Source organism: Ursus americanus, chromosome 10 (genome assembly GCF_024610735.1).
Source record: "Ursus americanus isolate L20-20 chromosome 10, mUrsAme1.1.p, whole genome shotgun sequence".
NCBI classification, from domain to species: Eukaryota; Metazoa; Chordata; class Mammalia; order Carnivora; family Ursidae; genus Ursus; species Ursus americanus.
Genome location: NC_142136.1, coordinates 3,203,630 through 3,217,927, shown reverse-complemented (window position 1 = coordinate 3,217,927; position 14,298 = coordinate 3,203,630). Strand labels below are relative to the sequence as shown.

The 14,298-nt window shown below is 48.7% G+C and overlaps 1 protein-coding gene across 1 annotated transcript in view; it reads right to left on the bottom strand.

Annotated features, from left to right (window-relative positions):
* Window positions 1-6,090: 6,090 nt before the first annotated feature.
* IRS2 (insulin receptor substrate 2) overlaps window positions 6,091-14,298 on the bottom strand; it is a 29,773-nt gene continuing 21,565 nt past the window's right edge. Inside the window, exon 2 of the mRNA XM_045772896.2 lies at window positions 6,091-8,560. Within this exon, the coding sequence (XP_045628852.2) occupies window positions 8,556-8,560 (5 nt within the window). The 3' untranslated portion in view covers window positions 6,091-8,555. The remainder of the gene's footprint in view (window positions 8,561-14,298) is intronic.

The window sequence follows — 14,298 nt, the reverse complement described above, 5'->3', positions numbered from 1 at the left end:
CCATGTGATTTTAAAAATCCTTGATACCTAATAAAAGGTATATATTGTAAAAATCAAACCACATGATCAATACAAAGGAATTAATTAATACAAAGGAAGCAGGTGTTTTTGAAGTCAGATGTACATACATGATGTGTCTCCCCCTCTTTCTCAGACTGAGAGCCCCATTACATTTTGGGGTGCAATGGCCCCAGTTCAAAATCTGTTCCCCAGCTTCTCCGGAAGCTTCTACATACGTCTAAAGTCCAGCCTGTGAGACTCAAGCAGAAGGTTCACTTATAAAGCAGCTGACTTTTTTTTTGCATGTCCCCTTCATCATTCTTGTTGCAAAAGCACTTGTGATGGCTGGAGCTGCAGAAGCCACATTGGACCATGAAGAAAACCTGAAGACAGAAGACATGGGCTAGGGGTGGCAAAGCTTAATGACAGAAGGAGCTGTGATCCTGGGGAAATTCATGAAAACACCATACCAGCCTTGAAATGTCCACATGGGGTCTCATTTTACCTGAGAGAATAAACCCTTCTTTGTTTGAACCATTGGTGTTTTGGCTTTTCTGTTCTAGGGTGCTAAATGTAATTCCTACACATGCTAGGTATTGAGGGAATACTGGGATTGAATATCAGTCACTTACTATAATTCAGAAGATATATTTTAATTCCCTGAGTAATGTTATGCATTCATAAAGCCAATACACAAGGTAAACTTTGAGAAATAATGCAAGTATACAGTATAATCATTCAAAACCCGTGAGCTCGCTTAGACTGGTACTGCTTCAGTAGTGCACAAGACAAAAGTGTTCATTCCAAATATCCAGCAAACACTCGTTGAGCCTACTACGTACCATGCGTTGCATTAGCTTGACCGAAGCACAGTGGAAAAGGCTGGCACTTGGAATGAGTGCCTTGGATTCTGACTCATTGCTTATGAGCTGTGTGACCCTGACAGGTTGTGCAGTCTCTCTGAGGTTCCGTGCTCTGGATCCTACTAAGCCCTTGGGGGTTTGTGAATCCAGAGATGTGAGTAACTAGCTCTGCTTAGGTAAGTTGAAAATAGGTTGTGCTGTCAATAAGACTGCTCACCCAATATTTCTGGATTTCCTCCTTCTGATAACATGGTGGTGCTGCTTCCCATCCCCTTTGAAGATGTGGCCATAGCATGCACTTTGGTCAATGGCAAATGAACAGAAGTGATCTGTCTCACTTCTGACTGCTAATTTTAAAAAGCGGCAGGCAATCTGCATTGTTTCCTCTGTGCGGTGATGCTGGGAGCCAATCCGTGTGCCTCCATCCACCCTGGTCTCCTGTGACTACCGTAAGCTAGACCTCGTTCCTCCCTCCACCCACTCACAGTGGAGATGTTCCTCTGAGAAGTAAGCCTCTGAGATTTGGGGCTTGCTTATCACCACAGCATCACCCAGCTTATCCTGACTGATCCAGGTGATGCTATCTGTCTTGAAGCCTGAGCACCAGTTTCCAGGGAAAGAAGGAGCCCTCAACGCTCTAGGATAAAGGGAACAGAATCTTAAAAGGATCCATGTTGGTAATGAGTTCTGCGTAACTGTTAGCAGAGAAGCAGAAGCTGAGTCTGGTTAGGTGGATGGGGGCGGGCAGAGTGTGTCGTCTAAGGCACCTTTCTCGAGGCCAGGTCCCCAAAAGTGATTCAAACTCAGACACCATTCAGCCAGATGTCTGGATTCAATAAATTAAGAGCTCAAAAATGAATCTGTAAACAAAAGTCAGAATACGATCGAAAGGGGAAGGAAGTCCTAAAGCAACGAAATAGGGCCAAGCAACACGGCTGCAGCACTAATGCGTTAGAGACGTAAGGATCGGGTTAGACACGGCTGAAATAGAGTAACTGACACGGAGCAAACCCTAACTAACCGCAATGAACACAGACCGATTAAAAAGGAGAACAGGATGAAGTCATTTACGGGGACGCTAATGATTGGTTATGAACATGCATCAGAGCTAAAGCCCATCCAATAATCGTTGCCCCTAAAGGAGAAAACTCAATACATTTCAAAATAGGAAGTTTTGAAAGGATAATACAAGAGCGCTTTCAGCATGTTTTCCAGTACGGCCATTCTTTTCGGCGTCACTCTGTCTCCATCGCTGTGTGAGCTGGAGTAGCTCCCGGACCCTGGAGAGGCTCGGGCGCCCACGCGTGGAAGGGGTGGCCCGCGGTGGGGGCCGATGGGCCCATCGAAGGCCTCTGTGTCTACCAGGCTCAGGAAGCTCGACTTCTCCGGTCAGGTAATGGGCTGGGGGAGGGGCAGAGGACCTTTAACCAAGACGGAGAGATGGTCACGGGTGGATTTTGTAAGGATCATTCTGTCACTTTGGCTGCACCGAGTTTTGTCATCTCTCGACGTAACAGGACTGGAGTTGCTCCGGCAGCATGATTTGGTAATGTCGGTGATGGTCAGGATTGACCTAAGATCCTGACCTTCCCCTCACGTTTATAGATCTTTACTGCAGATTCTTAAACCCTGCTTGGCTACATACTTGCGCTGCAAAGTAAACTGGGCAGACTCATTCTCTCGTTCCTGCTCAAACCCAGTGCTCGATAGAGTCCTAGTCTTTAGGACCAGAGCAGGAACGGGCTCCGTGGGCTTCCAGGCTATGCTGCCGGCAGGGGCGTCCAGGACAGCCGCCCCAGGCTCCCGGAGCTGGTGGGAAGGGCCTGTGGAGTTTGCACGGCCCACCCGCCACTCCCCCTTCCCTTCAAAGAAAGTCCTGTTTCTTCAGGCTTCCGAGAACGTCATCTAAAATTCTTTCGACGTCAATATTGGCATTCAATAATCCTCATTATCACCAAGTTATTCTTTGTGGAAAGTGAACATGTTTTTCCCACTGCCTTTCACCCCTTTCTCTGGTTATATCTTCTTTCAAGAAGGTCGGTGACAAATCTCTTTTCTTATCATAGCCTCTAACGTCACTGATGGGGATAAATCACCAGGCTTTCTCTCTCCCAACCTAAACAGTCCTTGTTTTTAATGCTCCTGCAAAGGTCCAATTTTCTGTCCTCTGTATCTTGATCTTCCATAAAATACCTTCCAATGTTGTGGAGAATCACAAACACAAGCCTATAGAAAGAACACAGTGGCGGAATTATGCTCAGGGTCTGTAAAGCAACAGCTCTCTAAACATAGACTGGCCTCACTATTATGTTTTTGACCAAGCTAAACTTATCACTTGATTCCATTTGCACTTTATTAGGAACCCCCTTTTCGAAGTCCTCTGAGATTGGGAGTATGAGCACCATGAATGGAGAGGGCCCATTTGAGGTCTACTTGCATTTGAAAGGGCTCTGCTCACAGGTGCATTCCTGCTGCAGGAGCAACCGCTGCCAGCCCCGCCCTCCGAGACATCACCCCCTTCTCCGAGCCTGTCACCAGCATCCAACTCCATTCACCGTATAGCAGCCTGGCGGGTCCCCGGATGCTGACTGCTCCCAGGCTCCGGGCGAGCCTCGTTCGGGGCAAACCAACCGCAGGAGACTCCCTCCCCAGGGACCTGGTCCTGGTCCGTGGGAGTGAGGCCCGGCTGGCTGGGGTAGGTGGCTCCAGGACCATTTGCATCTCTTCGCAAAGTATCCAAGGAATACAGACTGTCTTCACTGGATGTTATTATGGGAGAATATGCCTTATGGGGCCGCTGCTACTGTCTTATAAACACAAGGAGACAGGTCTGAGACAGAAAAACCAAGACAATGAGGGTGGCTGAGTAGAAGGTGAGAAGGTCCTGGGGCCCTGATCAGGCTGGGTAGGTGCCTGTAGCTGCCTAATTAACCCAACCCTGGACCCTTGTTATGGGAGATAATCGATCCCTTGACTGTTCAGTGGTTCTCAAAGTGCGGTCCCAGGCCGGCAGCCTCCAGTATCCCCTGACATGTTGCTAGAAACGCAAATCCTTGAGCCCCACCCCTCCAGATGACTGAAAAGAAAGTCTGGGGACGGATCGTCCCGCAATCTGGTCTCACAAGTATTCCAGGTGATTCCCATCAGCCCGCATGCTGGAGAACTGACGTCAGCCATAGCCCTGGGTTTTCTATTACCTGCGGTAAACTCTAGCCTCGTGAATACCTGTGTGGTATTGTACACCTCTTTCGTGGGAAATACAATCAATTTGACGTTTTCTGTTTCACGTGGGGGTCACCCAGGCATCTGTGATGTCTCAGACAGGAAGGCAAGAGAGGGGGCTGGGGCTGCTCAGGTGCGGTTGGTTCTTGAGGTGTCAGGAATTTTGTGCGAGTTTAGAGCTTTTAGAGTTCCCGTCCTGGGTGAAAGGAGTGGACTGTGAAAAAGAGGAAAAGAAAACCCAGGAGGCACAGCTCAGGTCAGAAGAGCCCAAAACTCTCTCTACGTGTCATGGCAAAGGCCATGAGTCACTGGAGGGCTGCGTGGTTCAAGGAAATCGTTCCAGCACGAAACCAAGGACGTGCTAAGGACAAGCAGGCACGAAACTGCCCAACAGCTAAACAGCGTCCTTTGGAGAAGCTGGGAGAGTGAAACCCCAGGCAGATCCTGGAGGGATGGTCCCGTTGCCCAGCTGTCAAGTGCGCGGCCACACAGCCCTGTCTCACGGATCACTGCCGAAGCGAGAATCGGAAACTTCACATTCCACCGATGTGTATCCATCAAAGACACGCGGGAGAGCGGCGCAGGGGGGCAGCGATGGAAAACACACACCGCACATTTCAGAGGAGCGATTACCATCCGCTCCGTCCTGCAGGCGGGGCATCAAGTGTCGCTACGGTCAGTCAGTCATGCTGGCTTCACTCAAACGCTAGCACCACCTGTCTCTGCAGATCTCCAGGCACCAGCGAATGAACCTGCTCCGTGATGTCTGAGCTGCGGCCCGGAGTCCTGCAGCTCAGCTCAGATACCGGACTCTGGCAGAGGAGGCCGGGAGACCATGAGCAAGGCGCCTCTTCCAAGCTCACGACTGTGACCATCCACGGGTCAGACTCAAACTCTTCCCCGAATCAGTAGAGTGGGAGCTCTGTCTTTCACATCATTCTGTCCTATGAGACTCAGCCCGCTCCTCAAAGTGTCTAGATCGGTTTTGAGAGAACGTTTCTGACGTTTGCGGATCTCAGCAACGGCTCCCCACTTCACTTGTGATCAGCTCTCTTGTGTAAATACATTTGCCAATTCCTACTTTATACGACTCTCCTAGAATGGCAGCCATGACCTCTCTTTCATTAAAATACAGATTTCAGAGGCATCAAACCTGGCAGGCCATCTTCCCCTTCTGTGTCTAACGGGGGCCTCCCTCGTAATCTATCCAGCCACCAACGGGCTGCCCTGCCACCTCCAAGTCCCCAAACCCCCACCCAATGTTGGCCAGTCTTGGGACTTAAAAGCCAACATTTAAAATTGTCTTCCAAACCGCTCTGGTTCTATTTGCTTGAAAGAGGTGACACCCATGTTATTGCACTCCTGTAATTTTAGGGTAAAGTGGACGGGCAGAAAAATTATTTAAAACAAGGAGGTAAAGCTGTTCTCGATAAAAATCAATAGTCATCATTTTTATATTTTCTGCCTCCCAAATTGCGCCTCCCGGACGTGGTGACTCTGCCTGGAAGCATCCAGGGTTCATCCCTCCCACGCGAGCCTCCCCAGGAGGAGGCAGGGCCAGGAGCAACGCACGCAGATGGGCTTTGACTCGGCTCCTGGGCTCAGAGCTCCATGCCCCCCCCGCCATGGGACATGTCGCCTCCCGTGCTCCAGCCGCGTCATCTGTAAAACGGGGCTGGTGACTCCTACCACCTCGGTTGTTATGGGCTATAAAGCAGTTAGTGTTGGTGCGGGACCTCAAGGAGCATCCAGCCAGCACACTGTAAGAGTCTGTGTGTTTGCAAAGGAAAGAACATCTTTGTTTTCTTAATACACTTCCTTTCATAAATTCTGTCATTTGGGGAATATGATCGGGTTTCCAGGATTAAAACATTTAAATTAAGAGGCATCAAAGTAATTTTAAGAGCTTCGTGTTTACTTTTTTACTCTCAAACACCAGGAGGAGTGTGGCTTTTTGTGAAACTCAGAATCCATGCAGAAGAAGATATCCTCAAGGCTTTATTCATTTCATAAATAATGTATTTTATTTTATTGCATATGGCTGTTAAGGAGAGCATCCATGATCAATACAGACTAAATACAATGCACTATTCTAGATCCACTTACTGTCGTCTCCAGCAGCGTCACATTGACCCTTATATACAGCGTGTTGCAGTGGAAGACAGAGCAAGATAAGGTAAGTCTTTTGTCATATCACAATAGCAAGAAATATATTTAACATCTTGATATCCAGAAACAATACGTACCCAAAAAGAAAACACTGTTTAATAACTGTTAAAGTTTATATAGCAAAAAATATTTTAAATTTAAGGTAAGTCAGGCAAAATGTACAAAGACCCAATATACATTGTGAAGTTTTAGCAAACATAACATTTATACATTTTGGTTCCATTCTGTAAACTAAATTAAAAATGTAAATATTGCATATGCCTTTTTTTTTTGAAATGTACAGGATAGAGGAAAATGTAGTACATTACCAACTTTGTATTCTGCTTGTTGCAAGCTGCGGTATGAACAGTGCCAAGACTACTGTGAGTACAGAATGCTACTTACTACGCCAAACGTACACTGTATCCAGCAGGGTCCGCACTCGGTCCCACTGCACGGGGGCCACGCAGCCAAAACCACCCATCGATTCCGCGTCCCAAAACGAAACCCAAACTTCAGGACATTTTATACATTTTCATAAAGCGTAGGTATCATACACTGAAATTGACCTTCAAACTAACATCATATGGTCTATACACTGTTGCGATGTGTAATTTTAGAAAAGTAAAACTTTGAAAGTGTTCAGGGGGATCACTTTACATTCAACTTTGTCTTGCAGTACAATCCTGTGTTTCTCAAAGTTCAGCACGGAAGCAGGAAGACTTCTGCATTGCCATTAAATATATTTTTAAGACATTGAATTTTTTGGTCTTCCTCTAAAAAGCCTCATTTTATTAATGCATTATTCTATAGTGATATATATCTATATATTTATATATATTTTTCTCCAAAAAAAAAAAAAAAAGCTCCCATCTCCAATGAATGAGTGTAACCTCTACAGGACTATCTGAGCAGACAGGCACTGCGGACGTGCCCGCGGGAGGGGGTCTGCAGCCCTCCGCCACATGTCAAGGGGGCAGCAAGGTGACATGACATTCTGCTGGTCAAGGTCAGCAGTTTTGGGTGACACCTGTGTAATCGCCACAACACTGATATCTTCAGAACACTGGAAACAGAAAATGAGGGTAGTCTCGTCAGGAACTTTCTCGACAAGTCAGATGTACTGTGAGGTTTTTGTTTTTTGTTTTTTGTCTCCTTCTTCTTCCCTTAACAACGCAGGGGCCGGAATAGCTCTTATACCAAGTTCTTTGCTTCCCTTGTCTCTTTTTGAGCTTTTGTGTTTTTTTATTGTTGCTCAGGGCAGCCTCATTGGCCAACATGATAGCATCGAGTAAAGATAACACATTTTTTTTTTAATCTGCCAAAGCTGTGACCACCCTTGGATCGCTAGCATGCCTACATGAATTTTTGGTTAAAGAAATGCAAGCTCAAGGTTAAGGATAGCAGAGACGTTTGAGCTTGTAAATAGGATCAAAGGCTTTTGCAATTTGAAGTACCTACATAAACATCTACATAGAGAAGATTAAACAAGTCTGTTAAAGGTAAAAAGAGATATTCACCCCCTGCCCCAATCCCCCCCCCACCCCCACTACCCAATATAGTTGATGATTTTTCAAAAGTAGGTTGCTTCAGTTACACATAATTATTATTATTTATTAATCCATCTTCGAAGTCCAATCCCAAATTGCATTTCCGTTGAGAAATGTCAGTCCCACACTGGGCTCTGTCTGAGTAAACACGCAGGTACCTGGATTGGAGTCCACGGAGCAGCTGCGTCCTGGGACCAGTTAATAAGGCTGCGAGGCCGCACTCGAGGCGCGCTCAGCAGAGATGCGCGTCCTGCCAGCCCCCGGCCACACAAATCCGGCTTTGCCTGGAACTGAGGTAGGACTGTGGTCGTTCTGAGTGCATGCCAGTAAATGCCAGATTTTACCACTTTCGTGGGTATTGGTAGAATCTTCTAGCATGCTGAGAGATAAATTTGCTTTGCCAAAATGAAAGTAAGAAGAAATTAAGACACTGGCCACGATTTAAAAGGCCAATGGGAACATCCAATTTTCTTGAGAATAACTTCTTCGGTGAATTTTGTCAAAAAACAAACAAAACACAGCACAAACAGCAGAATGATGAATGCCCCCCACCGAGGGAACCAGGAGAGGGACAGGTGTCCTTGCCTTGTCGGTTCGGAGTCTAATACGGTCGCAGATGTTCCAAATCCTAGTCATTGCTCAGATCCAAAAGAAAATTGTAAGCAGCTTCAGATTTAAAAAAAAAAAAAAAAAAAAAAAAACCACGCTGAGCGTCTTCTTTTAATGTCATTCTCTGATGTGTGACGTCATGGTGATAAAGCCAGACAGATCCTCACTCTGGAAAAGAAAGGAAAGAAGTCAGTGGTGACGGTCTCAGGAACAGAGCAATCTCGAGTGAGAGAACAAGTCCCTTCACGACCTGTGTCACTTCCAAGCGTGATGCACTTTGGGAAGCAACCACTTACTCATTCTGTTTTCCAGAAACGACGGGGATGGGTAACCCCCACTCCGCGTCCCTGGGAGTAGCGCTGCGGGGTTACAGTGAGTGGTGAGGGTCGTGCGTGCGCCCTGGTGAGGCCGGAGTTGGATTGGACGCAGAGGCAGGATGCCGCCCTTGCCCTCGGGGACAGAAGCCATGGAGCCAGCGGCCGGCCTGCTGCCCGGGGCCTGGTTCCTAGTGGGGACGGTGGGGGAAGCTCACGAGGGGACGGACACCAGGGCAGGGGAGTGAGTCCTGGAAACTGCGCCACCGGGGGTTGGTGGGAACATGGGACAGGCAGTGAGTCTGCACTCTGCCTCGGAAAATCCTGTATCCCATTCCCAAAACGACCAGGACCACACACGCTCCTGCAGCGACACACCTGCTGTCCCACACCGTCCTCATCTGCCCGCTGCCCCCGGCCAGGTTAGGTCACTTACTCCCACGAGCCTGGTGGTAACAGGGCCTTAGGACCCAACCCGCTCTACTGGCTTCCTGCCTTCCAGGCCCAAGGATCAAACTTCTTTAACCTGCTCCCAATTTCCATTGTTTGCAGCATGTTTTTACTTCACATGTTCTTTCTTCAACGGACAGACCGAGTTGGAAGAATGTGACATTTCATAGCAAACTGCCTTTCTTTTTAAGCTTCTTGGCTTTTTTTTTTTTAAGATTTTATTTATTTTTGCGAGCGAGACAGAGAGAGCACATGATAACGAGCACGAGCGGCGGTGGGGGGACAGAGGGAGCCTGATGCGGCACTCGAGCCCAGAATCCTGGGATCATGACCTGAGCCGAAGGCAGATGCTTCACCGACTGAGCCCCCCAGGCGCCCAAAGCTTCTTGGCTTTTTACTCAAAACCCCCAGTGGTTTGTTTACATTCCCCCCCTTCCCGTAGGGGTTCTTCCAGGCCCGGGTATTGACACCCCCCGCACTACCGAATACTGCTCTCAGATCGTTATTTGATTCCTACTTGACTCTCCCCACAGTTGTGAAGCTAACTCTCTCCTGTCCACCTTGAGCTCAGGGGCCCACTCCCAGCGCGAGAGAATTTCTGGAGCACCCTGCAGCCAAGAATGAGCGGCCGGATGCCCTGGCGCCCTGCATGCCGGGGGGCGAGGGGTGGCCTGCTACCAACTACCAGTGCTGTGTCCCATGTGCGGCCAGACAGAGAAGCTGCTCTCAATGGCCAGCGTGCAACGTAAACATCATACCTTTTCATGACTGGTTTTTTTATAAGTTCCCCACGATGTGGTTTTTTGGGGCAGTGCTACCATATTTTATTATTTTTAAAAAGCCTCATGTCCTTTAAAAACTTCATTGGTGGGGCGCCTGGGTGGCACAGCGGTTGGGCGTCTGTCTTCGGCTCAGGGCGTGATCCCGGCGTTGTGGGATCGAGCCCCACATCAGGCTCCTCCACTATGAGCCTGCTTCTTCCTCTCCCACTCCCCCTGCTTGTGTTCCCTCTCTCGCTGGCTGTCTCTCTCTCTGTCAAGTAAATAAATAAAATCTTAAAAAAAAAAAAAAAAAAAAACTTCATTGGTAAACAGTTCCCCAAAGCAGAAACAGGGGCCAAATTTTGTGCTGGGGACAGATGGGTCCCCTGCTCTTTCAGTGTTATCCCCGTGAGAGCCCGCATGAGAGCCCCAACCCAAACGTTTACGTCCCTTAAATAGCAGGTGTTTGCTAAAATCCACCTCGGACTTTCACGTCTCCCCAAAGTAAGAGTTTGCATTTTGTCACTGAGGCCCTGAGTGGGAGACGAATTCCCGGCAACCCCCGAGCCGGTGGTCGAGATGCACTGGATCCGCTGACACGAAGATCTGGGGTCACAGTTTATTTTATCTTTACTCTAATATTAGCCAGATGTGGGGGAATTGTCTCCTGTTAACCCTAAATCCGTTATCTGGAAAACAGCTAAGCAAGTAAACTCCGCAGCCCCCGAGCTAAAGCACAGTCGCAGAAACGCGGGTTAGCCGTTTCCGAGACACGCACTCCCCACTCACACTGGCCGACTCTGGGGCGCGGCGGCCGAGCGCACCCCGCGTGGGGGGCTGCTCCACGGCTACGACCCAACTCCCACAATCAGACCTTCGGGAGCGCTCATCAGGGCGAACACGGAATTTTATCTTTTCGACGTAGGACGAGTATCACCCTTCATTTCTGTGCTGCGGCGCCATGGGACGACCGCGGAGAGAGGCGGGTCCCCTTTCATTCACGCATTTGTACACGCGGGGGTTTCCAGGCCAGGGCCTCCCTGAGGCCGCAGGGTGCTGATGGGTGAGGGGGAGCCCCCAGGCAGGGAGGGGAAGCAGCCTTCCGAGCTCGGCTCCCACACACGCTAGCCACGGCCCTGAACCGCGGTCCCAGGAGGGGAGCGGCCCAAGGAAAGGGCCGGGGCTCAGAGGATCCAGGGGCAGCGGGCTCCCAACCAGGGAACCCCAGATGCGCAGGCCGCCTGGAACCCCCCTCACGCCACCCTGCTCTGCCCCACTCCCCCATCCCCGGAGCTGGCAGATCCTGGAGTGGGAGCCGGAGCCTGGGAACGCCAGCACACTTGCCCTTTCCTTTGTTTACTGACTTTCAGAGTAAGTGAAATGATTTCTCCTCCTGAAAATTAATCTGCTTCATCCAGACTAGGAAAAAAAAGTCTTCTAACACTACTCACCTGACATCCTCGCCTTTAAATATTTATGGTAATGGTGATTCCAGCAAAATGTTACGTGCTTTATTATCTACGCTAATTCTAGTAGAAGCAAAGTACAAATTATTAATTTGATGGTCACTCCACACCGGAAATTCATCGGGGTGGGGGAGGCCCCTTGCAATATTAGGTGCAGAGGCAAAACAAAAAAGAAACATCAGGAATCACACGCTGTTCGTGAATGCGACCATCGGGGTATCCGGATTCCGTCCTGCAGGTAATGATCTCAAAATAATTTAAACTTACTGACGTTCATTGAATTTGTCGTATCATCACACACAGTACTGGTCGGTAGCTTAGACACTCTTTGTAAAGAAACCCATTCACAGAAGCACTGACCTAAAGTAGTTGATTAAAGAGCAAACCTTGCATTAACAAGATTGAGGTTGCACGTGTCACACTGGCAGCTACTCCCCATCTTGCTCTGTCACATGTGACAAATGACGGCCACAGGAAGGATGTGTTTCCACCTGCCGGGTATCCTCATTCCTGGGGAGGAGGGATAATTCCATGCCTTTTCTGTTCCATTTAAAAGAGTAATCAGAATGCAAATAAGCAAGGGCACTGTCACTAAAGACCCCCTTCAATCTGCTCTACTTTACAAAAAAAAAAAGGAAGAATCAGAAATAAAAAACAAGTTATGAAAACCTCGTCATGAAAACAAGTGGGAAGGCTCCTTTGTCGTGGGCAGCAAAACGTCGAAACACGGACATGCCGTTCGCCGGTGCGCTGGCCTCCATGATTCCAAATACGTTCGTAGAAACTACAGTGGGCATTGAGCCTAGAATGTTCTCGAGATAAATCAGGGAAATCTGCACTGGCCAATAAATTCAAGCAGCATTTTCAATACACATTCTGAGTCATGATGTTTTCGCTTTGATTTCTCATGAGTACGTGGGTTTGGATGTGTCTGGCTTCACGGCCAGTATTTCCGTGTCCAGAATTCAGTACACTAGGTTGAGTGGTAGAAGTCTGCCCAGGAAGGCCCTGGTTCTCTCTGCAGGGAGCCTCGTGGGTCCCACCCCGTGTTCCACGTGGAGCCCCGGGGAGGGCTGGCTGGAGACGTGCGTGGAACCCGGAGTGTCTCCTGCAGGGCTCCGTGCAGGCCCCCGGTGGGGCCCTAGGCAGACAGCCCCACACCAGACTCCACGGTCGGGGGGCTCCCAGCACAGCAGCAGAGAGGGAGCAGGGCCTCCCAGGCTTTGGGTGAGCAGCACGGACGGACCGGACCCAGAGAGAACAGCTGCACTTAGTAAGTGAAAATGATTTAACCCTTGCCGCAGATAGTAACTTTGTGACAAACGAAACAACATACTTCTCAAAATTAAACCCTCTATTTCCAGCGGCAACTATGATTAGGAAGAAAGAAACCTACAATGAGCCCAGACATGTCCTTTGGCCCATTTAAACCTTTGATGTTAAACACAGACTTACAAGAGAAAATAAACTTTTCAGTTACATGAGAAATTCCTAGAAAAATAAACCTGATAATACAGTATCTCTTTACTTGACTAAAAGCAAAACACTCTTGAATATACCAGAAGGAAAAAAAAAAAGTAAGGTGAAGTGTGATAACAAGCCAGAGATTCTAAGAAAAACGGTTACTCGAACTTTTCATTTAAATAGGAGAAAAAAATAACTTAAAAGGAAACTAGGGAATAGTGGCTCCCCAGGACAAGTGGGGGCAGTAAATGACTTTACCAACCCTACTTGTGAAAGACTTCAAACCGTCTTCTGTATGAGATCACCGCTTCCACCCACAAGTAAAATCATTTCATCCCGAGCGCCTGCTGTTGAGGAACTGTCCCAGCACCAAGTTGTAACTTGATGGAAATGACACATCGCGGACCAGGATGAGAAGGTCCAGCCCTGGGAGAAAGCTGGGGATCAGAATAGGTGGCTTCGCCTCCTCTTTCAGCTCCTGTTTAACCCCCCCCCCCCCGAAGACCTTGTGTTAATCACCACACACTAGGGCCCTCAGGGGTCCCAGCTTGGAGGTCCCAGCACCGCACTTCCCCCCACCTCCCGAGCCACGGCCGCGCACAGGGGCCACACTCACGGCTTAGTGCAAGGTCTCAGAAGACGCACATCTCAAGTGTTTGTTTCTTTCCTGTGCCTGTGGTTAAAAAGTCTGAGCGTACATCCTTCACTACCCTTCTACGGCAAGAGCGTCCCACCATGCGTGGGCCAGCAGTGTCCAGCAGCATAGGAGAAATAGGAAGGATTATTCTTCAGCACAGATGCCCAAGGGGCAACATACCCGCTGAACTGCTGGGGGACCCTGCTCTTAAATCATGAAATGACAGACCTTTCTAGGTACAAACCAGATGAGGGAGCAGCAGTGAAGAACGGACCTTAACTCCCCCTAGAGCTCCCCTCACCACTCCACTGGGGCCATCACTGTCTGTTTCTACAAATAAGGAGAGCGGGGTGGGGCTGGAGGAGGGGAGGTCTGCAACTGTCACTTGGGTCCCGAGTTTACACTTTTACACAGGATCAGTAGCTCATTACAAAAGTCTCCCCAGTGACACAGAATACTGCCCAGGCCGTGGGCTGCTGCCACATGTACCTGTTTCCCCTGTGAATGGAGGACCCTGCCTGTCCCCAGCATCTGGCCCTACGCTTGGTAGGCCCGCTTTGAAGAATCACGTTGAAATAAAGACGCACGTACTTTATACCATTTCTCACAGGCAGTAAAGCTTTAAAAAAATCTTCTAAACGAGAATGAGATTTTAGAACTATCTGAGGCCCAAGAGAAAAGAAAACCCTCTTCACCTCACAAGAGAGAAAGAAAGAGAGAGAGGCATTCTAAGGCAGAAGTCAACAAAGTACAGCCAGAACTGACCTGTTGCCTGTTTCTGTAAATAAAGTTTTATTGGAACACAGCCATGCTG